At 37.5% G+C, this 25,087-nt stretch overlaps 1 protein-coding gene across 4 annotated transcripts; it reads right to left on the reverse strand.

Annotated features, from left to right (window-relative positions):
* Positions 1-1,078: 1,078 nt before the first annotated feature.
* Positions 1,079-24,449, reverse strand: LOC101744501 (AT-rich interactive domain-containing protein 4B). 4 transcript variants are annotated; one of them, XM_038020470.2, is made up of 26 exons: positions 24,233-24,449; positions 23,744-23,775; positions 23,435-23,545; positions 22,632-22,791; positions 21,892-22,057; positions 21,241-21,459; positions 19,822-19,984; positions 19,469-19,606; positions 19,265-19,392; positions 18,393-18,561; positions 17,823-17,977; positions 16,992-17,404; positions 15,540-15,624; positions 14,445-14,561; positions 13,611-13,713; positions 11,928-12,074; positions 10,885-10,927; positions 10,712-10,810; positions 8,366-10,310; positions 7,653-7,822; positions 6,701-6,907; positions 5,429-5,603; positions 4,741-4,841; positions 3,202-3,348; positions 1,934-2,074; positions 1,079-1,573 (listed from the first exon to the last, which is right to left on the reverse strand). In XM_038020470.2, the coding sequence occupies exons 2-26, from the start codon at positions 23,744-23,746 to the stop codon at positions 1,542-1,544; spliced, it is 5,337 nt and encodes a 1,778-aa protein (XP_037876398.1). In that variant the 5' UTR covers positions 23,747-23,775; positions 24,233-24,449; the 3' UTR covers positions 1,079-1,541. The 4 variants fall into 4 exon arrangements, with proteins under 4 accessions (XP_037876398.1, XP_062532073.1, XP_062532074.1 ...); XM_062676089.1 differs by having other exon boundaries at positions 23,744-23,863; positions 24,233-24,443; XM_062676090.1 differs by having other exon boundaries at positions 23,989-24,437.
* Positions 24,450-25,087: the final 638 nt, after the last annotated feature.

A 25,087-nucleotide genomic window follows, 5' to 3' on the forward strand; every position in this document is an offset into this window, starting at 1 on the left:
AATTTTAAATGATTTCAAAATAGTTTGCTGAACTCATACTCGCTGTATCTACGCTAAACTCTCGTATCATAAAGAGCCGCTCCCGAACAAAATCAACGTCATAGACTAATGGATAAATAAATTGATGATTAATTATAAACTGATCAACGAGGTACAAATTCAACTCAGTCTCCTAAAGTTCGCTTTCTCGTTTTGTTTTAATTTATATCTTCTCTTCTGTATCTTTCAACAACAGTCGTAAAATGTAAAGCATGTGTTTACGAGGCAGAATCAAAAGATTCATGTTTGGGGGAGTTATTTGTACGTTGCGTAATTGGGTGAACGGGCTCACGGCGTACTTCGTGTGAAGTGGTAGATAACGTCAATGCTATCACTACCTTGAGACACAAGGCTAGTCTCAATTGTACCATTTAATGGCTGCCTGAACTGTACAACTCATCAAATGATAAAGCACAAATGACTGCTTCGTGGCATTAGTATTAAGCAGGATGACGGTACTTTGAAGTCTTCATGGCCTGAAGGACGAGAAAAGAGCTCGTATCGGGCAAAGCGACTATGCCAGTACTCAAAGCGCGCATGCAGGTACCAATTTTTCTAATGAAATACGAATTTTCGACATGCTAATGAATGACATCAACGATAGAGGAATAATATCGTATAATTAAAATCGAAGTCGCGAAAATTGGTTTGCATAATAAAGGGCGGCAAGGCTTTTGTGAGCTCGCAAGGATAGATAGAACCATCTGACCTATTTCTGCGGCGAAGTACAATGCGTTCGAGTGTGATCGGTAGGGCAATTGCTATATTTATAATATAAAGACTTAGACCTTGTCTCAAGCTCGGTATTGAGGTTCTGATGTGGGCTCCATTAACCGTTTAACACCGGATGGGCCTTGAACTATTTTACCCGTATATGCAATAAAAAAAATAAAAAGAATTCCTACCCATAATACCCTCTACCATGTGTGTATTACAAACAGTTAAAATTGCAAAAAAGATGTGATGCGCAGTGTTTCCTAACATATTAATTCAACATTTCTGATAAGACTTCCTATACAGTACAAAATAATAAAGACAATTTACTAGTTTAAAACTTTATTGAAACTTATTCTAAACAATTACATAATTTACGAAATAAAAACAGTCCGTCAGTCCGTCCAATACCGTCATGTTTGAACGTCATGTTTTAAATACCATTTGGTACATTAAAATCTTCACATTCGTTTTAAAACTAATGCATTCTTACCACCAATGGAATAAGAAATGGAGAGATAATTAGTTCAGAGATTTCTTAAAATTTATAATAGACAACATTTATAAAGAACTTTACATTTACAATTTTGAGTAATATTAAAATTATTTATTAAAAAGGGACGAATTACTCATTTATTTGGTATTCCAGAAATATTTTTTGAAATTTTGTTACGAAATTAACAGAGTTAAATCTCTTAAAATTTTAAATGTTATATTTATCTTAAAACGAATACACGTGTTATAGCTTTAACAACTCTTCATTTTTGATCATTGATATTCATCTTGAATCACGAACACGCGGCTTTAGCAGCTTTTACGGCTGAAATTATAATTAAAAAAATTATTGCACTAACCGTTATGTTAACTATGTATTAATGATAATATATATACATTGTTTAGCACTCAGAAACAGTGTTTCAACATGTTTTTAGATAATATGCTAAACATTTTTAATACGCCTTTATTAGCTTCATAAGTATGTTAGTATTTAAGGGAAATTTTGAACATGATTTTGTCCCCCTTCAAAACGTCAGATTAACTCGAAATTTCGCATACTTATCAAGGACCGTTGACGATTCAATATTTAAACAATTAGACCTATTATTTTTAATTTCAATCATTATTAGAACGTCACTTGTATTATAACAAAGTAATGCAAGTTGAACGTTGATTAAGTTACCTTCTCTCTCCTTCCGACGTAGTTTCTTGCGACGTCGATCGATTGCGGCTAGTTCCGCCTTCACCGAATGATAGGTTTTACGCAAATCTGTTAGTCGTGTTGTAAGAACGTTTATACGCGTCTGAGAATCCCATGATGGATCTGCGAGCAAAATATTAAAATACGAATGACGCTTACAGCATTTGGAAAACTTTTGAAATGCTGCTGAAAAACTATACCAGATTTTTTTAAACGGACACATTGTACCTACATGTTTTAAATAATATTATATATCGTTACATATGATTTATTATAAACACGTGGGAACTATTAGATCAAATTTGTGGTTAAAACTAACTTATTGCCGAAATAAAACAATCAAATTGAAATAAGACATACAAAAACATGTAGTTGACGGATAGTCATATATGCTGTACTGGCAACTGTGAGAAACCACTGTTACATATCGCTTTTTTTATTGCTGGGATGGGTGGACGAGCTCACAGCCCACCTGGTGTTAAGCGGTTACTGGAGCCCATAGACATCTACGACGTTAATGCGCCACCCTTGAGATATAAGTTCTAAGGCCTCAAGTATAGTTACAACGGCTGCCCCGCCCTTCAAACCGAAAGGCATTACTGCTCCACGGCAGAAATAGGCAGGATGGTGGTACCGGTACCCGCGCGGACTCACAAGAGTCCTACCACCAGTATTTACGCAAATTATAATTTTGCGGGTTTGATTTTTATTACACATTGTTGTTATTCCTTCACCGTGGAAGTCAATCGTGAACATTTGTTTAGTACGTATTTAATTAGAAATCAAGTCAGTACTGCACATATATTGGAGGTGGAACATTGTCTTTGACGATTAGTACTGTCTGTATTGCGGTGGGTGCACTCTGTATGACAGATAGTACTGCCTATGTGACCGCCTATATTGCCATTCACAGTCTACAGAATTGTCCTTGATTTAGTTATCATTCACGAAAGTCATTTAATTTAATTGGTTCAGTCTCCATTTTTATAGTCTATTTAAATAACTGGGTTACGATCGGTGATTTAATAGCAATAAATTCTTGTTTAGTATAATTCGGTTTCATACCTGATGTCTGAGTATTAACCCGACATAGACATATTGCGAAGGAAATTCCTCCTGTGTTTTTGACTCTTATTAAATAAAGGTTAATAGGTCGACAAGCTAAAACGGAGTCACGATCCTCAGCAATGAGGGAGCGATGGAGAAGAAGAAGAAATAAAGGTTAGAGCTTATTATAGCTTAGCACGTACCAAGTTCGACATAGAAGTTGTACTTGTGCGGCGGGTGGTGCGCGCCGAGCTCGTCGGTGTCGCGGCGCCGCCTGCGCCCCCGCCCCGCCCCCGCGCCCGCCCCGGAGCTCTCTGACGCCTTGCGGGACCGCCCGCATGCTGACGACTCTGTATTTACATACCCATGTTTATAATCAACGAGAGCCACATAATGGTCGAAATTATAATGTTTTTTTTTGTTTTTGCTACCTAATCGTTAGTGGCCTAAAGGTACGCGTCCATTGTCCGCGCCACCCGCATTGAATACCGGCATTTATGAGCAAAAAATACAAAGCAAAATAAAAGCCATTGCGCGCGGTGCGTCCGGCGCGGGTCAATGGACGCGTACCTTATGGATCAATTTATACTAGCGCAGAGTCGAAGCGTCTATCGAAAACTGAAAATAACAAATTCAACCTTAACTCCGCAACGTAACGCACATATTACTTCTGAGATTTTTAAGAAAAGCGCGCATTCTTCGGAATTCGTGCGTCTGCGCGTGAACAACGGTGATTGGTACGCCTGCATTTTGGCGTATCCATGCGCCGCTCTAGCGAACATACGCGTCATCAAAAGTAGTAAATTCACCATAAGCCACAAATACGTCTTTTCTTCCTTAAGCCGTGAACACTATAATTCCGCTTTCTTTTTCTTCCAATATCCTTTCACCCCTCAATATAATATATCAACTGCAGATCTTATGTAATGGAAACGTGGCAGTATTCGTTATAATATGTCGCATTTAAGGATTTTTAGCGGAAATGCGAAGTGATCTGTGAAATTATTTATATTGGCAGATTACTGTTTCTATTTGTTCAGAAGTGTAATAATGAAGGCTTATTATCTGTTTAGCATCAAGAAAATTAACATCGTACTAGCGTGAGGAAATAGAACAAGAAAAAAAAACATTCAAGTTCTAATAAACACCTAAATCTTACTGACTTTGTAAATTAACAGGTAGATTGGATTATCGATGACCTTAAAAGTATTATTTTTAAGGGATTTTATGACCTGGTAACTAAGACCTTTAGGTCATGTCTTATTTTAATTTATGTTCTTATTTTTATGAAAAATGATAATATGGAGTGAAATGAAGATGATTAATTTGAGACATTAATCAACTGGGATGAAATATAATTTCAATAAAAAGGTGGTCATTTATTGAGATTTTTTCAGTGGAGTTTTTGGAAGATCCCAAAAAGTTACGTCCAGCGGCTTTGTTTCATTTTCCCACACTTGTGTACTTTCACAGATATTAAACAGTTAATTAACCACAATTATTACACATTTAAACCTGAAGAAACACTAAATAGACAAATTAAAACAAATTACACAACTTCACTTCTCGCGTTCCCGCCAAAAAGTCCCTTAAAAGTATAATTAAAGAATGTTAATGTTATGGTTATAAAGCGAATTTGTAAAATTGACCGACTTGACAATTTGTTGTTTTAAAACGTAAATTTTAACGTAAAAAAATATAAAAATAGAACAGTTTAAATACCACATGGTGTGGTACCGTACCGTGTGGTTTTTCAATATCCAGTGACGCATCAATCGGTCGTACTTCATCATCGTCGTCTTTGCGTTCCGACGGACTGTCGCGTTCAGACATACGACGGTCCCTGCAAATAGCAATAAATTAATTAAGTCTATATTAGTTAATTTTCTAAAACGATTTTTATCCGAGAATCGAGAAGACGTCGTGGCTTAAAGGATAAGACGTCCTGTGCATTCGTATGTAGCGATGCAACCGGTGACCGAATCCCGCAGACGGGTACCAATTTTTGTAATGAAATACTTACTTAACAAATGTTCATGATTGACTTCCACGGTGAAGGAATAACATTGTGTAATAAAAATCAAAACCCGCAAAATTGTCATTTGCGTAATTATTGGTGGTAGGACCTCTTGTGAGTCTGCACGGGTAGGTACCACCACTCCGCCTATTTCTGTCGTGAAGCAGTAATGCGTTTCGCCTTGAAGGGTGCGGCAGCCGTTGTAACTATACTGAGACCTTAGAACTAATATCTCAAGGTGGGTGGCGGCATTTACGTTGTAGATGTCTATGGACTCCTTTAACCACATAACACCAGGTGGGCTGTGAGCTCGTACACCCAACTAAGCAATAAGAGAAAAGATGTTTTTCAAGAGGTAAATTTCGCAAAAGCTACACACACGAGTAAGCAGGTAGGTAGGTAGGTAGGTGTACCTGTGTGGCGACATGTCGAGGCTGCTGTCGGGCGTGGTGGGCGGCGTGTTGTCGATGAGCGCGTGTCGGCGTCCCCAGCCCGGCGCCTCGCCCGCAGCCGGACCCCCCGCCCCCGCCGCGCCGCCCCCTCCCGCTGCCACCATCGGACGGGACGGACCTTCGCCGCGACGATCCTCTAAATAATTACATCGTCATCATTGGGCTTTTCTTCGTCAGGTTTGAGCCCCGTGACCTCACCTACTAGTTAAGGTTACGCTGAAATAGCCTCTCAAGGCTCAGCTTAGGTTTTAAAAAAAGGGCTTTTTTTGCGGGAACGCGAGGAGTGAAGTTGTGTGATTTGTTTTACTTTTTCTATATAGTGTTTCTTTAAGTTTAAACGTGTAAAAACGGTGGTTTATTAAATGTTTAATATCTGTGAAAGTGCACAAATGTGGAAAAATGACATAAAGCCGCTGGACGTAGCTTCTCGGGATCCTTCAAAAAGTCTATCGAAAAGTCTCAGTAAATAACCACCATTTTACTGAGATTATATTTCATCCCATATCATCTCATCTCATTTCATTTCATTTCATCGCAGTTGATTAATGTCTCAAATTATCTTCATTCTTCACTTCATGTCATGTCTTCATTTAATTTTATTTCACTCCGTATTATCATATTTCATAAAAAATAAGAATATAAATTAAAATAAGACTTGACCTAAAGGTCTTAGTTATAGGTCATAAAATTCCTTAAAAAAACCAAATCATCATCATTCTTCTGCCCCCAGTCACATGGGGTCGGCGCAACATGTTTTCTCCTTCCATACTCCTCTATGATATATGATAGAGGAGAATGAATATTTGAGGACAAAAAATTTTGATTAAACATATTGGTAACTAGCTGACCCGGCAGACTTCGTGGTGCCTCAATCGATAAATAAAGGACCGACCGGGGACACATCAAAGGAAAAAAAAAAGATATTTTTATTTAATTCCGAGCATTTTCATATTTATCTACCTTTTAAACCTTCTCTGGACTTCCACAAAGAATTCAAGACCAAAATTAGCCAAATCGGTTCATCCGTTCTAGAGTTTTAGCGAGACTAACGAACAGCAATTCATTTTTATATATAGAGATTGAAGATAAATATGGTAATAATGGTAGGCAGCGGTTTGGCTCTGCCCCTGGCATTGTTGAAGTCCATCAGGTGGGCCGTCTGCTCGTCTGCCTACAAGGGCAATAAAAAAAAACATCTAAGCAATAAATAAATAAAAACATAAATTTACCGACCTTTAGAAAGCGAGTGATGGTGTTGTGGCGCCGAAGCGAAGGGCATGTGCAGGCGGTGGCGGGGCGGCTGCGGCTCGGCGTCGGGCGCGGGGGAGCCGGGGATGGTCTCCTCGCACAGCAGCAGCGAAATGTTGCTGTCCTCCTCCCCCCCGCCGACAACCCCCGCTGCCCTGCCGCTGCCGCTGCCAGCCACCACTACGCTTGCACCTGGGTGTTGCCATTCATATTATACATGCGAGGGTGCTCTGAGAAAGAGACGGTGAGCAATTGAACTCCGCCTCTAGTTATAGTAAAGTGTAACGATTAAGCACGCTATGTTGATAACCATTGAAAATGTTCTTTAATTATTAACAACAGAAGAAAACATACTGTGTAATACAATCTATACCCCCTAGCGAGTGACTGGGTAGTTAGCGCCTCTATCTGCTGCACCGAGTGTCGTGGGTTCGATGCTCACATCGGGCAAAAATTCGTGTGATAAATACACTTTTTTATTCTTTGTTTGGGTGTTTATTATATGTATATATATATTGTTGCTTCGAAATGGAATAGGAATGAGTATATCAGAGGAAGTGTGAAAGTAGCCCCGGTAATTAACAAATTAAAGAGCGGACGGCTAGCGTGGTATAGACATGTGATGCGTAGAGAGAAGATGCATGTGACTAGGAGATGTATGGGAATGGTAGTGCAAGGTAAAGGGGGAAGAGGTCGACCGAAGAAGACATGGATGGGGTGCGTGAATGACGATATGAGAGAGATAGAGAGGAGTGAGTGTTGAGATGATGGCTGATAGAAGAGAATGAAAGAGAAAAATTTGCTGTGCCGACTTCACCTAGTGAGAGAAGGTGGAGAAAAGGAAGGAGATATAATTGCTTCGACCGAGAAATACGGAGCACTTGGTTGAGAATAATTTAATATTTAGTTGCGTTATAAGTAAGAGCGTGAAACATACTATGCTTCCTTTCGTTCTTGCAAGCGTCTTCGAGCATGAGCAGGGACTCTCCGGCGCTCCACTCGCCGGCCGACTTCCCGGCGTGTAGGCTCGCCAGGGCGGCCGCACCGCTCGCCCGCGACGTCTCGCAACTGTTGCCGCCCCACTCTTCCACTTTGTCGATTATTAACCTGAATATACATTGATTTGTTGATACACTATCACGCGGAAGTTGAAGTCGAGATGTAAGTAGTGCGGCCTACACACGACCCTAAAATCAGTGGCGATATCGGGACAGCGGTGGTGGGGCAGCGGCTTGGCTCTGCCCCAGGCATTGCTGAAATCCATGGGTGACGGTAACCACTCACCATCAGGTGGGCCGTATGTTCGTCTGCTTACAAAGGCAATAAAAAAATAGTGAATTTTGTAATTAACTAGCCTACTCTACGAAATGATTTATCAATTTTATTATAGAAAATAAAACAAAATGGTCAATGCCAATTGTGGAAATTACTAACTTTGTTTACCATCGAAAACAAATATGAATAAATGTTGATAACACATAGCTGCATACATAAATACAAATACCATACAAGAACCGCAAATCGTGAGCTCGCCCGGGTAAACAATAAAAATCGGATTACGATTTGCCTATACACGGGATGATTTAGGGTCCTCCCCACCACTGTCGATTTTAGGGTCGTATGTAGGCTGCGTAACAAGATTGATACTACCTCCGATCGGAATCGTCGGAATCGCTGGATTCGCTCCTGTCGGCTTGCGGGAACGGTGGCAGCGGCAAGGGGACGGCAGCGGCCGCCGACTGGTTGATCTGGCTCGACAACTTTTGTATCGTGTCGCTGAGAACTTTATTGTTCTTCTGAGCGGGCACTGCTAATGGTAAGTCGGCAACACTACGCCGCCGCTCAAGTATGTTTAATGGGCTCTGTAAGCGTGGAGATAAAACCTCTTTCCTGATTTCGTCTTTGGGTCTAACTTTCTTAACGTCGGTCGCGTCTCGCTTCGCATCCGTTAAGTTCGACGGCTCGCCGAATATACACTCGCTGATTTCTGGAGTTCGGACTTTCTTGAGTTCCGACTTAACTAACGGCTTGACCGTGTCAGATTTTGATGAGATCGTTTTCAGTTCTGGTGATTGGGAAGAAACTTTTATCTCGGGTTTGTTAAATTTATTGGGTTCCGTTTTGGACGCATCCGATCTATCGTCCGTGGGTGGCGGGGACATCGAGAGCCTCTTGGCACTGTTGATGGCTTTAAGCAATTTCTCCGCTATCTTCGGTCCCTCGGACTGTAATAAGAATCCAGGGGGCGGTTCGGGGATGACATCAATTCTCGCCGGACTGTCGGGTTCCGACTTATCTTCTTCTGTGTCAATCAGAGGGCTCGAGGGAGGTTCAAACTTCGAAACTACAGGTTCTGGGTCCATGTTTTGTTCAATCTTCATTTGCGGAATGTTTTCTTTAGGTTCCGTTACTATTTTTGGAACCGTAAGCAATTTAAGTGACGATTCTTTGACCGGTTCTTGTTTCAGAACAGGATTAGCAACAGTAAGCGTCACATTCATTTGGACATTAGAAATGGATACGGGGACGGAGAGTAGGTTAACTTTATGTATTTCTTTTCTTTGCTGTGGCGGTGTTTTTGGGCGTTCGGGCGCTATGATTATCTCCATCGGTACTTCTTTTTGCTTTACGGCTTCTTCTGTAACGTATTTAGTTTCTGTATTCGTTTCAATTATTGGTTCCAGTATTATTTGTGTCACTAATTCCTTTGAAGCGACACATTCTTTAACGTTTTCCGTTATTTTCTCAGTTTCCACTTGGGGAGCAGCAGGGCTTGGTTCACTTACCGCTTTTTCGCCTTTTACCATCAAGTCTTGCTCATCCTCTGAAGAATGTTCGTCATCAGCCGGACTTTCCGGCGAATCGTCGATGAGTTCTCTTAACTTAGACACTTTACTCTTCTTAGAGTAAGTCTCTTGATTTTTAGCAGGAGTGAACCCTTCGAAAGTGGGGCCCGAACTGCCATCGCCTTGGAATGAGTCGTCGTCCAAACCGAATAGACATACTTTAGGGTCTTCTTCGGGACTTTGTCTACCTGGCTCGAGAGCACGAGTCCCTCCGAAATCTCTGAACGGCGACAGCGAGGGTGATCTTAAAGTCGAAGGACGCGGTCTTAAGGGATCTTCGGAGATTTCTTCACTCAACGATTTCGATAACGTTGATGTGTATTTACTGGGGGAAATATCGTCGAATATTCGATGAGTCCTTTTTTTCTTTTCGTCGTGCAGCTCCAGTTCGAATGGTTCTGGTTCTTTGAACTCGTACACGTCCTCGGCTTGTTTATCGGGTTGCGGGGGTTCCGCGGGGGCGGCCGACATCGTAGCTGCCGGAAGCATGAGCCTAGATGTTTTGTCATGTGGATCTTGTTTCAATGATGATTCATCGTGGTCCTGTTTGACTGAATGTAGTCCTTTTAGCTCCGATCTGATTTCGTTCAGATCGAAGTCTCGTCCCTGATGGCAAGTGGTGGGCATCGGTCGTGGTTTCTTGCTTGGAGAAAGATTAGTCGGCGTAGAGACTGTACGTACGGGTCTCTTGCGTGGTTTATTTGAGCCACTGCTCTCACCCGTCTTTGCTTCTTTCGGTCGTGGTAAAACTGTAAAAACGAGTAAGTGGGTATTCGATTTATTTTATATCGAGAGATGTATTTCTATGATACTTCTAGAAACGTTTTCCCAATAAAACGTATACAGTAAAAGCTCTTGATTCGCGTGGTATATGTTCCGTGAATATGGAAAAGCTCGTTTACAAAGGATATTCAGTTGAATACATGCATATTGGAAACCTTTTTATCAATGTGTACGTGCTGAACTACCGATTAGATTCGCCAATAAATAAATCTTTAGTCCCGAATATAGAAATTGGGTCGCATTTTTTTTTAATTCACGAATATTGGAAACGTGAATGAAGAGGAGCTTTTACTGTATTTAAATAAGTCCAGCAGACTCATTATGTTGTTTTTTTTTCAATTACAAAAACAGAAAATTCGTTTATTACTTTTAGAAGGCGGGCCTTTTTCATCCAGTTTTTTTGGTGGTCTCTTCAGATCGACGTCGCTATCCGAGTCACTGTCGGAATCAGACCGAGCTGATGACTCTGCAACATCATAACCTTACATTTAATTAATTTAATTTAAAGCAATCAATAGCTTTATCCAGATTTCAACGTACCTTCATTCATCTTAGCACGGACACGTCTACTCATCCCGGTACCCTGATAAAAGATATATTATTTTTATTTAGAAGTAGCGGACACAGCAAACGTTCTATCTTGAAAATAAATAAATAAATGGTGGAGTTTTACCGCAGCGGCACTTACTAGGACCAATTGTAAATCTAGGGACTCATAAAAAAAAAATTGGATTAAGTCCCGCTGTTTAGGAGTTCGGTGCAAAACAAATGAAGAATCGAATTACATATATATCGATTTATTATTTGTTCGAATTTAACGAGGGGTGAAAGATTATTTGGTTTAAGTGACATTTTTAGCACTTTACAGGAGAGTCACTTAAAGTACAAAATTAGGAAAAAATATGGTTAAAAAAAAACTTCTTCAGCTATTCGAATGGGGTAAAAATAATTTAAGTTCGATTAAGAAACATCGAATTGTTGATGCTGATACCAAATAAAACGGACCTTTAATTACAAAGATAAATGTCGCGTATTAAGCGAAATGTGGTTTAAACTAAATTGATCACCCTTCGATAATATTTTATAAAGGTTTTATTGTTATAGAAACTTGCAAGAGCAACGGGTTGTCCTATTTACTATTTAAATTGGTATACACAATCTGCTAATTGGTAAACAATCCAGTTTCCTTGTCTATTGACTAATGGAGTTCATCAGATTCCAGTTCCGTCTGGGCGTAGCTGAAATAGACCCTTAGGCTACCAGCGATTAGGTAGGGAAAAATCCAATCTAGATGCCGCCACAACTCGGAGTCGTTTAGTGAGTAGGGCCCACCTGGTGTTAAGTGGTTACTGGAGCCCATAGACATCTACAACGTAAAAACGCCACTCACCTTGAGATATAAGCTCAAAAGTCTCAAGTATAGTTACAAAGGCTGCCCCACCCTTCAAACAGAAACGCATTATTGGCAGAAATAGCCAGAGCAGTGGTGCCTACCCGCGCGGACTCACAAGAGGTTCTACGACTAATGCAAATTACGCATAAAGAGAATTATTAGTAAACTGTAAAACAGTGAACTTTATGACCTTTTTGTTGCGCTGTTCGTGCTGTGTAACGTTGAGTGCAATCCTCTGCGGTTTGATCCACTCGTCGTAGCGAGTGTTCCAGCCGGTATAGTGTACTCTCAACATACCCTCAGACGAAATTTCTATTACCTTAGCCTCGTACGTGACCTGGTTCGAGAAATAACACAAAGTTCGATTTCGTAGTTTATAGGGGCGCAAAGCGCCATTATAGACAATAATTAACATGATTTATAAGTTTATCTATACTAATATTAAAAAGCTGAAGTGTTTGTTTGTTTGAACGCGCTAATCTCAGGAACTAATGGTCAGATTTCAGTATTAGATAGCCCATTTATTGATGAAGGCTATAGACTATATAACATCACGCTAAGATAAGAGCACCAATAAAGAATGTTACAAAAACGGTTTTAGTAACTACAACATGTTTTTAACAAACAAATCGAATTATTGCGAAACAATTCATAAAATGTAGCTAATATCACAATAAATATTTTAGTGACTTATACATGACTCTGACATGAATTTATTTTACATAAATTACTTTTAACCAATATAAACTAACATTATTATTATCCAGCCTAATAATAGATGGCGCCAACATCATGATTTGCATTTGTAAACAATTACAATACTTAATCAAAGTATTAATCTCTTAACTATAACAATTTATTATTAATATTTGAGTATTTTGACAGTCATTTATGTTTTTAAACAATTAAATAAAAATTAAACATCTTCTGCACATTTTCAAATTAAAACAGTGTCTACTAAACATTAAATATGGTAGAATAACAGTTTCATGTTACTAATGACAAATAGATAATAATAATATATATAAACTAGCTTTTGCCCGCGACTTCGTCCGCGTGGAATAGTTCACAAATAATGCTTTATTTTAGAACAAATTTGGTTAGCATAAAATACGTTATAGTGAGCCAACATTAACATATATACATATGCTGTCGCGAACCTTTTTTTAGATCATTTAAAGGGGAACAATTCTCTCATAAATTATTTTATCGAAACTTTAACCGTTTATGCGTGCAGCGCAGCGCACGCAGCGGAAGCTCTCAAAAGGGAAAAAACTCCGATTTCGAAACATTCTTTATTGGTGCTCCGCTTGTTTCTAATAACCACCACAGAACAGTTTGTGGCTGCCGATAATTAAGTTATGTTTTAATATATTTACATTAGTCAACTCGTGGGAAGTAACATCAGGATTTCTAAGCAAAGAGCTATAAACTTATTTAAGACGAAAAGTTCTTTCAGTGCAATATCGAATTCTGAAATTGATCTTTTACACATTATAATATTGGTAAAGGAGGGATTACGTCTACTGGCGATACTAGTATTGCATCGACTTTAAGTAGACAATCCCATTACGAATTTGGCGATGAGGTTAATTTTAAAGATTCTTTTGAGACAAATGGAAGTTAATAATAAAATATTTAAAAAAATTAAGTACTTAGGTATTATCAAACGATAGTTCATGGTGTCATTTTTGAAAATTCTATTTATCACTCTTTCAATTTTTATGATTATAATGTTTTTGCACCTTGAATTGCATAAACAATAAAGAAAACGGAATTATGTACGAATTTTCTGCATCATTAAACAAATTAAACATTGGAAGAAATATTAGCATACACAATTGTAGATTAAGTTTAGTTCGAAGTACCATACCTTAGATTCAGACTGTGTGGGTCCATAATAAACTTTCAGTTTGTCACCGACTTGAGCTTTCACGTTCGACACGCGCGTATGCATCGGCTCATTAGTGGATGGCCTTAAAATATCAAAATAACCGTAATTATTCACTGCTTGAACTTTAAGCACTCACTGTAAAACTGACCTCATATAGGTATTACGTTAAGTAAACAATTACAGTGAAACCTTACAATCCGTTTTTAATAAGAACTTGATGAATAACTTTAGGAATATTGCATATGAGAGATGCCTTGTATGCAAAATTCCTTTAACAATTTCAGCAAAACATGTAAAAATAAGCTCAGCACTAAAAGGATTAAAACTTGTCGCTTTTATTGAAATATAAATATAATATTTTAAACAAACTAACAAAATACGCTTTTGTAGAAAATCCAACTAAAAAATAGAAAATAAATCTTAATAAATTTGAATTAAAAATAGTGTAAGAAAAAATTATTTTATTGTAAAAAAAAAGCGTTGGGAGCCCTTCAGGATATTATCAAAATAACCCTTCTACTCATATCTGTTCATAAAATATTTATAACTACTGATACCATGCACTCCACGCTTTTTTCTATAAATGCGTATTTTCTTAGTTTTTTTAATTATTATTTATTTTTCCTTTTTTAGTTGAATTTCACTTTTTTTTGTTTTAATATTGAATTGTCATCGGTTCTAAATAATTATACCAAATTTCGAGTGAATCAGATGTTTTGAAGGGGGTCAAAATCATGTTCAAAGATTCCGTTACACACTAACATACCTACGTCTGAGGCTAATAAAAGCGTATTAAAAAGATAAGAATCATACTCCGTCGTTTTTCTTTTGCGTGGTCTTTTGCTGCTGTTGGAGGCAATGGTGTTTCCGCTGCTGGCCGAGTTCGCGCTTTGACTACGGCGGCTTTGCATTTTCTTAGTTATACCGCACCTGTTATAGTCGGTACAATCCAGCTTAGAACTAATATCTCAAGGTGGGTGGAGGCATTTACGTTGTAGACGTCTATGGGCTCCGGTAACCACTTAACACCAGGTGGGCTGTGAGTTCGTCCCCCAACTATGCAATAAAGTAAAAAATAAAAACTATAATAAAAAAAATATATTGGCGGTGTTCCCTTTGCCTCGCGTGCATGAAAAAGCCTATCAGCTCTTTTTTAATTTATTCAATACTGTATATCGTTAAAATCGGTTTGGTGGTTTAGGCGCGAAAACCTAACAAATCCTTAGCAGCAGTAGTAGTAGTCTAGTATGGATTTCGGTCACTAGTCCCACCCATATCAAAATGGAAAAATCTTTTGTACTAACAGCTACAAAAATAAGGCGGTATTACTTCCTAGTCTAGTCCTACACCCCAGTCTAGTTCAAACATTCTCACTCTATTTCAAATTCCATTACACAATATGTATATTGATTGTGGAAGTTGTTCGTGTAAACAAGTTTTTAGATACGTTTTTAATTCTCGTTAGAAACATGAACTGCTTGTAAAGAAATTGATGCCTTTTTGTCGTAGAAACTTCGGCATGAACTTACTTAATAAATTTGAATACATATGGAGGGGTGAAAGGATATTTGGTTTAAACGACATTTTTGACATTCTACAGAAGATTCTTTTAAAGTAAAAAAATTTAAATAAAATTAATAACAAATAAACTTCTTCAGCTATTCGAATGAAGTAAACTTAATTAATTAATCAATCAAAACAAATAAATTAATTAATAAATTAATGCAATTAAACATCGAACTGTTAATGCTAATACCAAATAAAACGCACATTTAATTACATAGATAAATGCCGCGTATTAAACGAAATGTCGCCTAAACCAAATAAGGCTATTCACCCCTCGATATCATTATGTAGTTAAGACATAAATTATACAATAAATATTATTATATGAAATTTCAATCTTACCTAGAAGCACGGCCGGAGCTATCACTGTCCGTTGAGACGTGAGGTCGGCGTGAGGCTCTCGAAGTGCTTGAGCCTGCGCTCTCGCCTGAATCAAATTATATAATTACCGCCGTATTTCATTGATGTTATAACATTTCTTCGCTTCTCAGTAATCTCAATTAAACTATGTATTATGTTGCATTTTACGTTAGAAATCTATATATCTCTATATATATAAATTAATTGCTGTTCGTTAGTCTCGCTAAAACTCGAGGACGGCTGAACCGATTTGGCTAATTTTGGTCTTGAATTATTTGTGGAAGTCCAGAGAAGGTTTAAAAGGTAGATAAATGAATGAAACTGTTCGGAATGAAATAAAAATAAAAAATTTGTTTTTCCTTTGATGTGTCCTCCGTCGGACGGATTACTTTTCTTTGTTTTAAGTTTATTTTATACAAAAGTTTAGGTCTTTTATTTATCGATTGAGGCACTACGAAGTCTGCCGGGTCAGCTAGTTATATTATAAAACACTTGCGCAGTTCATACGCGGTAGAAGTGAATACATTCACCAGTATTCTATCTCACTTTTTGGCGGGAACGCGAGTAGTGAAGTTATGTGATTTGTTTTATTTTGTCTATTTAGTGTTTTTTCAGGTTTAAATGTATAATAACGGTGGTTTATTAACTATTTAATATCTGTGAAACTGCACAAATGTGGAAAATAAAACAAAGCCGCTGGACGTAACTTCTCGGGATCCACAAAAATTCCACTGAAAAAGTCTCAGCAAATGACCACCATATTACTGAGATTATATTTCATCCCATATCATCTCACCTCATTTCATTTAATTTAACTCCATAATATCATTTTTCATAAAAATAAGAATATAAATTGAAATAAGACTTGACCTAAAGGTTTTAGTTACCAGGTCATAAAATCCCTTAAAAAAAGTATTATATCTCATTCTCTCACAGGCTAAATCACATAGACAGACGGATTTTAGAGCGTCATCTTAAATAACGATGAAGCTAATGGTTTTTCTACTTCAAAAAGGCGTCTCGTTTCAGTTTGCGGGTAGGTAACATTGTTGAAACTTTGAACCCGTATCTTAATTGTCTTACACTCTTTCTCTTTTGTGGCTGTAGATAAGCTCACGTCCGCCTTGAATTAGGCAGTTCTGCTTAGGCAGTGATTTACTTTAAAAAAGAGGTTAAAGTTTCAATCCTTTTTTTTTATGACCGAGAGATTACTGGTATTCTGGAGGCCTTTCCAGTTTCAACAGGATAGGTGGGCGAGCAAAGGCTCAGCCAATAGGAGTAGGATCAAAGGAGACCTAACAACTCAAGAGCAGCTGCTTTTCGAACGAGGTTCAATTGATCGAGATAACCTCTATTCAGAAGTTGGCTGTACGATTAATTTCTCCATTAATATTCAATAACGTGTAAAAAAATTATAATGAGATAGTTACATACTTTTCGAGGATAGTGGGCGTCTCTTCGGTGTCCGCTTGTCGTGAGAGTCTGGTTTAGAAGGCGGCATCGAGGAACGTCCTTTAGACTGCGAACGTGGTTTCACTAGCACTTTCTCTTCGCTCGTGGTAGTCGACGTTGATTTTTCACGTTCTTTATCTTTTTCCTTTTCCTTTTCTTTCTCTTTCTCTTTATCTTTCACTTTTTCTTTTTCTTTCCTATCTTCTTTCTCTTTCTCTATCTCTTTCTCCTTTTCTTTTTCTCTTTCTTTCTCTTTCTCTTTCTCCTTTTCCTTTTCTTTCTCCTTCTCTTTTTCTCTTTCCTTTTCTTTCTCTTTTTCTCTCTCTTTTTCCTTTTCTTTCTCTTTATCCTTTTCTTTTTCCTTCTCTTTATCTTTTTCTTTATCCTTTTCGATCCTAGATATTAAACGAAAATAATTATTTGTGTGCTACAACAACTATTTAGATACAGTAGAATTGAGCTAATTCATTAAGCATCATATCCAATAGATGAGTCGACTATTATCAAAGCCGGCAATCTGACTTTTGGACAATGATTAGTAAATCAGAAAAACGAATTATTGACTTTGTATTCCATTGGCAGTCACAAAACTCTTCGGAACGACATCTTAGATAAATAACAGGTTAACTATCATATCAATAAAATTTTTTTGTCCAAATGCACAGATGCCACCTTTGATAATAGACGACTCAGATATCTTTGTTCCTAACAACAGTAACAAAAATGTGAACTAACAAAAGCCATACAACGCGACACGTGATTCACTGGTGATTATAACAATGTTTAATATCATTTAATGAAATTTAAAATTACTTTGGAGCCACGGCAACTACGAGCGGTTGATTGTCGGCGCTGTCCTCTTCGTCGCTGGCCCGAGGTTTTTCTTTCGTTTTCTCTGTTTTTTCTTCTTTCTCGCTCTTTTCACTTTTGTCCGTCTCGCTCTTGTCAGAATCTTTGTCTTTTCCGCGCTATAATTGTAAGACGTGTGTAATAATAGTAAAAGCATCCTTCAAACTGATCAAATGTTAATATTCTACTTTCGAAGGCAAGGAGAACAGCGTGTTCTTTAATTTAGTTTTTTTTTTTAGATTAGCAGTAATTAAGAATCGATTCTGGTGGTAGGACCTCTTGTGAGTCCGCGCGGGTAGGTACCACCGCGCTGCCTATTTCTTCTGTGAAGCAGTAATGCGTTAATGCGTTTCGGTTTGAAGGATGGGGCAGCTGTTGTAACTATACTTGAGACCTTAGAACTTATATCTCAAGGTGGGCCACCCACGTTTACGTTTTAGATGTCTAACCACTTAACACCAGGTGGGCTGTGAGCTCGTCCAACCATATAAGCAATAAATAAATAAAGAATGTGTGTGGTTTTGCGGGTTATACCTGACTGGGAGTGCCTGTCGGTGTGCTTGAAGCGGAGGACGAAGTGAGGGGCTGCTTATCTTTGTCTCGTATGAGAGATCTACCGGCGGGCGGAGTGCGTGCGCCGCGCGGGTGCGCCACTAACGTCACTCCCAGCTTTCGGTAGAAATCTTCGAAGCTGTGCAGGAATCTATAACACAGTGTTTTTGATGGTTAAGAGTCTTTCGTCTAAAAGTCGTCATCTATAGCACAGCGTGAATGCTGCTGTCAATGGGCGCAAATAAATGTTTTTGTAAGTTAATAATATATATTTCGGGAGTGCTGGCTCATCTCTGATTTTTTAAAGAATTTATGGTCTAGTAACGGGACCTTTAAACAAAGTCTTATTTATTCTTGTTATATGAAAAATGATACAAAGCGAAATGAAATGAAGTTCATCAATTTGAGACTTCAATTGTAATGAAATGAAATAAAACGAGACTAGAGAGGATGAAATAAAATCTCAGTAAAATTGTGGATATTTACTGAGACTTTTCAGTGGACTTTTTGGAAGAACCTGAGAAGCCACGTCCAGCGGTTTTGTTTCATTTTCTTACATTTGCACTTTGCAATAACCACCGTTATTACATATTTAAACCCGAAGAAACACTAAATTAACAAAATAAAACAATCTCACAACTTTGCTGCTCGCGTTCCCGCCAAAGACCTGTCCCGGGTCCCGAAAGCTCGTGCGATTAGCGACAGCTGATTAAATTGCGTTACATTACGTGCTTACATAAATACTTCGTATAATTTTAATATTAATAACAGTATATGATATGTAGTATAGCTATGATAAAATTTAAAGAGATTAAGTGAAAAAAAAGAATATTTTACATTATTTCTTGACTAACTTTTTATATGCCTGTTTGCAGAGATTCGTTATACTATTCGTCACCGGATGAAAGCCCATTTTGTCAGCAATAGTTTTCCATTGATTTTGATTAGTGACCCTGTTGTAGCCTCCTAGTTTTTGAACGACCTGTAATAAGGAAATGATTAATATTATCAAATTTTCTATACGTAAATTATTTAGTAATTAAGTAAATTATATTTACCCGAAATAGTCTATATAAATCAATATCTTTGTTGGCTATAGTCGGATTCCGATTGAGCGGTGTGCCACGGTCATCCATAAACTTATACAGTTGAGCCACGAAATGATCTTTTTCTTCTCTTGGTTCATCATCGGAACTCTGAGAAAACAATGCGTTAAATGCGCAGTTTAGTGACAGATAGTCTTTTATTAACAGAGAAAAATATATAAACTCTTTTTTTTATTGTTTAGTAGGGCGGACGAGCTCACAGCCCACCTGGTGTTAAGTGGTTACTGGACTCCATAGACATCTACGACGTAAATGCGTTACCCACCTTGAGATATCAGTTCTAAGGTCTCAGTATAGTTACTCACATCATCAGAAGTATTTCGGGGTTCGTTGAAGAGCGTGTCTCGATCCCAGTGCGGAGGTAGCACACCTTGGTTCAAATATTGCAGAGCGGCTTCAACTCCTGCCCATTCCAGCGGTGCGCTGCCCTTACGGAACTCGCGTGCTTCTTTTTTGGGTACTGTGTAACTTTAAACAAGTTGTCTGTTAATAATTAATCTTGTTTGGGCTTGGTTCTTTAGTTTTTGCTTTTAAATTTAGAGCGCAATCGATATGATACTTCATAATTTGTTAGAAACTCACCGTAGGTCTGTTTCTTTGTAGTTACATGCGCTCTCAATTACGTTCAAAAATATTAATGCGATGTATCCACTGCAGATAGCGTAAACAAATATTTTTAACTGATTCCTAATCATTGAGAGAGCGTTTTTTAACATAATAGGGGTTAAAGTATGAAATTGCCGTTTTATTGTAATAGGTACTTCGAATTGACATAGAACCTTCATGGTTTGAGATTTTTGAGTGAAACTTTTTTCAAATGGTACCTAGTGAAACAGTCCCGATCCATGAATCGATCTTCACCATTATTGCTCCATGATAACGCGAGACCTCATACAGCATGAGAAACCGTTTTGATTCTATAGGAACTGCAATTAGAATCGTTCGTCACCCTCCGTATCTGCCAGACCTTGCTCTAACAAACTGCCATTTTTTTCGTGATTTGGACAATTTTCTAAGTGAAAAAAGTTTTCTTTCCAGGAGGCAGTACAACATGCTTTCACACAGCTTGTAGAATCTAGATCACCAGAGTTCTATCGCAAAGGCATAAATGACCTTCCTATTAGATGGCAGCAAAGTCTAGATAATAATAGTAGATATTTTGATTAAATAAATATGTTAAACTAGCGACCCGCCCTTGCTTCGCTTCGGAAACATTAAATTTTATTATTGACAACGGTGAGTCGCGGTTATTGTTATACTGCGGGTGAAGCCGCGGGGCGAAGCTAGTCTAAAAAAAGTAGCCTAAGTTACTCTTTATATCATCAGCTACCTATCAGTGAAAGTACCATCAAAATCAGTCCAGCCGTTCCAGAGATTAGCGGAACAAACAGATAGACAGACACAAATTGTAAAAAAATATATTTTGGTGTATGTACCGTATATACATATAGATTCATATGCATGTAATAAAAAGAGGCTATTTCAATATTACAAACAGACACTCCAATTTTATTTATATGTATAGATGAAAAAAAAAACATATGCATGTAATAAAAAGAGGCTATTTCAATATTACAAACAGACACTCCAATTTTATTTATATGTATAGATGAAAAAAAAACCAATTTCAATTTTTCATTACAAATCGGCAATTTCATACTTTAACCCCTAATATAAACTTTATATATTACACCGAGTTGACAGAATTTAGTATGTATACTCACTATCGTCCATCTTTGAAGGAGCGTACTAAATAATCCTCCTTGACCTTGATCTGTGCCGTGGGCGCCACGACCAGCGCTGGGAAGGCGGGCTGGTGCGGTCGGCGCCTCTCCGCGCCACTGGCCGCCTCCACGAGCACCACGCGACCCACGTGCGGTTCGCGCTCGGCACTGTCCGCCTTCACGGGACGACTCGTACCTTCGCCTTCACTATCATCTGACCTGTTTTCAGTTATGTTCTCACTTTGTTAAATTTCTTATAGTCATCACTGGTGGTAGGACCTCTTGTGAGTCCGCGCGGGTACCACCACCCTGCCTATTTCTGCCGCGAAGCAGTAATGCGTTTGGGTTTGAAGGGTGGGGCAGCCGCCGTAACTATACTTGAGACCTTAAAACTTATATCTGAAGGTGGGTAGTGCATTTACGTCGTAGATTTCTATGGGATCCAGTAACCACTTCACACCAGGTGGGCTGTGAGCTCGTCCACTCATCTAAGCAATAAAAAATAAATAAAAAGAAATACTCATTGTTTAAATGGTGATGATATTTGAATGGATTGTCTTTCAAGCAGCATTGAAGGAGTTCCTTAAGTGGTTAAATTAAAGTCAGTCAGGTGGGATGGAATATGGACATTTTATACACATTCATACTTACTGGGCGCGTCCTCTTCTGCCACGTCGTCCTGCTATGACTGGGGTAGAAAAGTGTTCAGGGTGTGTCAATGGCAATTGATCTAAAGTCTCGCTTTCATTGAAATGCCTTCCACTCTTCAGGCAAAGCGCTGATCGCCTCAATGTTGTGATGTCACCATCATCAAACACTAAAATATGATAAACATTTAAGAGCAATGGTGCGTGGGTATAACTTTATTAATTTTGATAAAAAAACTTTTTTTTTCTACAGCTGAAGCACATAGAATTCTTGTTGAGACTTATGGTGACAATGCTTTGTCGGATACGACATTCAGAGACTTATTTCGACGCTTTTGAACGATAATGATTTTGAACTTGAGGATAAAGAACGTTTTGGCGCACCGAAAAAATTGTAAGATGAAAATCAGTGGAATCAGCAGGGTGTAATAAATTATGAGCTGCTCAAACCGAATGAAACTATCATGGGATCCCATTTTTTAAATAAAACTTTTATTTTGAAAAAGAAACAGCGAGAACTTATTCAACGCTCTAATACAAAGAAACTGGGCCAAGGAATGTCAAACTTTATGAACTTTGAAGAGTTGAAAAGTGACAGTAGAATGCATTAAATACCACCAATGATCAACAGAGCTTGAACTGTGCCCCTACTATTACTGATACATACATTGCTTACAAAGGCAATAAAGCCAAATTCCTGAAATATTAGTGAGAAGTGTAGAGCAAGAATCACAAGAAACTCACCAACAGTATATTGACTGCAATCCTGTATTTTAGTAATGACAGCTTCCATTGCATCTTTTTTCGGATCCTGTTTCACTTCTACAGTACTTCCAATCCTCAATGTACCTTTTATTACATCATCATTCACAGTAATTGTTCCTCCACCAGCTTTAAGTGTAACCTGATACAAGTTTTGCGACTGATTTTAATAATGGCACTAGTTTAAATTTACTGCAGCAAAGTGATTCTACGTAGTATAACATTTATTAAAAATATGTAGTGGCTAAAATTCAATTTATATTTTATTAGTGTAGTGTAGATAAATGACACAAAGCAAAGAAGCAAGGCTGGATTTAGTTTTTCTTAAACATAATATGTACTTCTCTTCTGCTTGATGACTTTTAGAATATGGGTACAAAGTGTCGTCAAACTTGCATAGTAGTGGGGTTCAAGGCCTACTTTTGTCAACCAGACCACATAGACATTACGAAGTCAATACTGCCTACCACCTTGAGACAAGGTAAAAAGCTCAATTCTATAGTACAACAACCATGTCACTCTTCAAACCAGAAACCACGACCAATTCACAGCAGAAATAGCAGGAGTATGCCTTAAAATGATGTTATTTCAATGAAAAATTATCTTTTTAAACCATAACTTATTTATCTAAATAAATAAATATAAGTGAGTCTTTAGAAATAATTTTAAATTACTACAACTTTATAAAGGATAACCCATTAATAAAACAATATAACTAAGGTATAATGTTTCATCTAACAAGCTAAAAGTCAAATAATTTCAATGTAACATAACAAAGTACTTACTTTGCATTTAATATTCCTTACAACTTTTTTTATTTTAGCCTCACAGAATGCACCCTTGTATTTTGCACTAACATCAGTCCCCACTGGCAAGTAGGGTGGATCATCACCCTGCTGTAAAAAGCATGAAATATTTTTAAGCCTTTAAATATAACATTTTTGCTCTAATCATCATCATAAATTTATAATATTTTTTAAAATTTAAATATAGGTTTGTTTAGTATGTATCTGATATATCTTGTATAATAATAATTTATACTCTAACAGAAATATTTCATTTTTGATCTATTTATTAAATAAGCTGTTTCTCACCATTGCGATTAATAGAACCAGTAGATAGACTTCTGAAAACCGATATGAATATTTCACTGAATATGGACAAATCAAATGCACTTTGAGGCTGGTTTGTGTAAATTTAGGGGTAAAATTTATCTGCAATTATATGTAAGGTATGGTCATGGATGGATCTGAAGTCATTATGAGAGACAGATCTTCAGATTTAAGAGTTACGAACGTAAGAGGATGTACGTGCATGTAAAATATATATAGCAACTTACTAATGAATTTATAGTTTCAGTAAACCACAATCCAACTGGATATTTTACCAGTGGTAACCTCACTACCTTCTGGTAATTTTTGTATTACAATAATATTATTGTTTATTTATATGTTATCTTTGTGTAAAGATAAGTAAAACTTTTTTTGCTCGAGTGTTTTTATCACGATTTCTAGTACATATTTATTTAAATGTAATGTCGCTTAATTCAAATTTTTGTACCAAAAGGATTACTTTTACATTACCAGTATAGTCGTGGTTTATGTAGACAAAGCACTTAAGACAGTTGTGAATCAAAGTTTAAGATTTATTATCATGTAATTTGTTCATTACTGTTATTTACAATGTGTATCATATTTCCTTTTTAATCAAAATTTGTTAGGCACGTAAACGTAAACATAATGAAATCTCATTCCAATCCAATGTTTAGTTGTGTATAAGCTATGGTTTAGTTTATATTCATAGATATTTAGTTTAAACTCATACACTTTATTATCTATGATCCCTCAACTAACGGCGAATTTACATTACGAAATTAGTGGCCTGAAACTAATTTCGTGACATTAGTTTTACCAACAGTTTCACGTGTAATTTAATACTTTCGTAGTGCATTAATTTCATGCATGCAAATTAGTTTCGTGCCCTGCGCGATTTTTTGGTGAAATTAGTGTCATGTAACTAATTTCATAGTGTAGACGCGACGTGAAACTAATGTCGCGAAAGGGCCTGCGCTGTGCGGACGTGTGTATTGTTAGTTCAGACGCGCTTCAAGCGTTGAAAAGGCAAACCAACGATGGAGTCATAGATTTATACACTTAATATATTTGAGAGATGGAGTACAGAAAAATAAAATAGATCTTATTAATGAATATCAGCGACAATGGGACCCGAAACACCTACAGTAAAAAATCAAAATTATCTTCACTCATTCGAAAATAGTTTTTATTACTCTCAGGATCTTCATCTGCTAATTCAGAGACTAACTTCATTGCACCTAAATGCCTTCTTGTTGACCATCCTCGAATCTACCAACTTTTTTTTCTTGATAGCCTTTTTTTAAGTTCATAGGTATATAAGCATTTCTTTAGCTACATTGAATA

This window comes from Bombyx mori, chromosome 25 (assembly GCF_030269925.1).
Source record: "Bombyx mori chromosome 25, ASM3026992v2".
Taxonomy (NCBI): domain Eukaryota; kingdom Metazoa; phylum Arthropoda; class Insecta; order Lepidoptera; family Bombycidae; genus Bombyx; species Bombyx mori.

Excerpts from the sequence above, each read along its gene's own strand:
- LOC101744501 (XM_038020470.2), bottom strand. Across the intron at positions 12,075-13,610 it reads CCACACAGTCTGAATCTAAG|GTCACGTACGAGGCTAAGGT; the intron begins GTATGGTACTTC and ends TTCTCGAACCAG. Across the intron at positions 2,075-3,201 it reads CAACTTCTATGTCGAACTTG|ATCCATCATGGGATTCTCAG; the intron begins GTACGTGCTAAG and ends TTTTGCTCGCAG.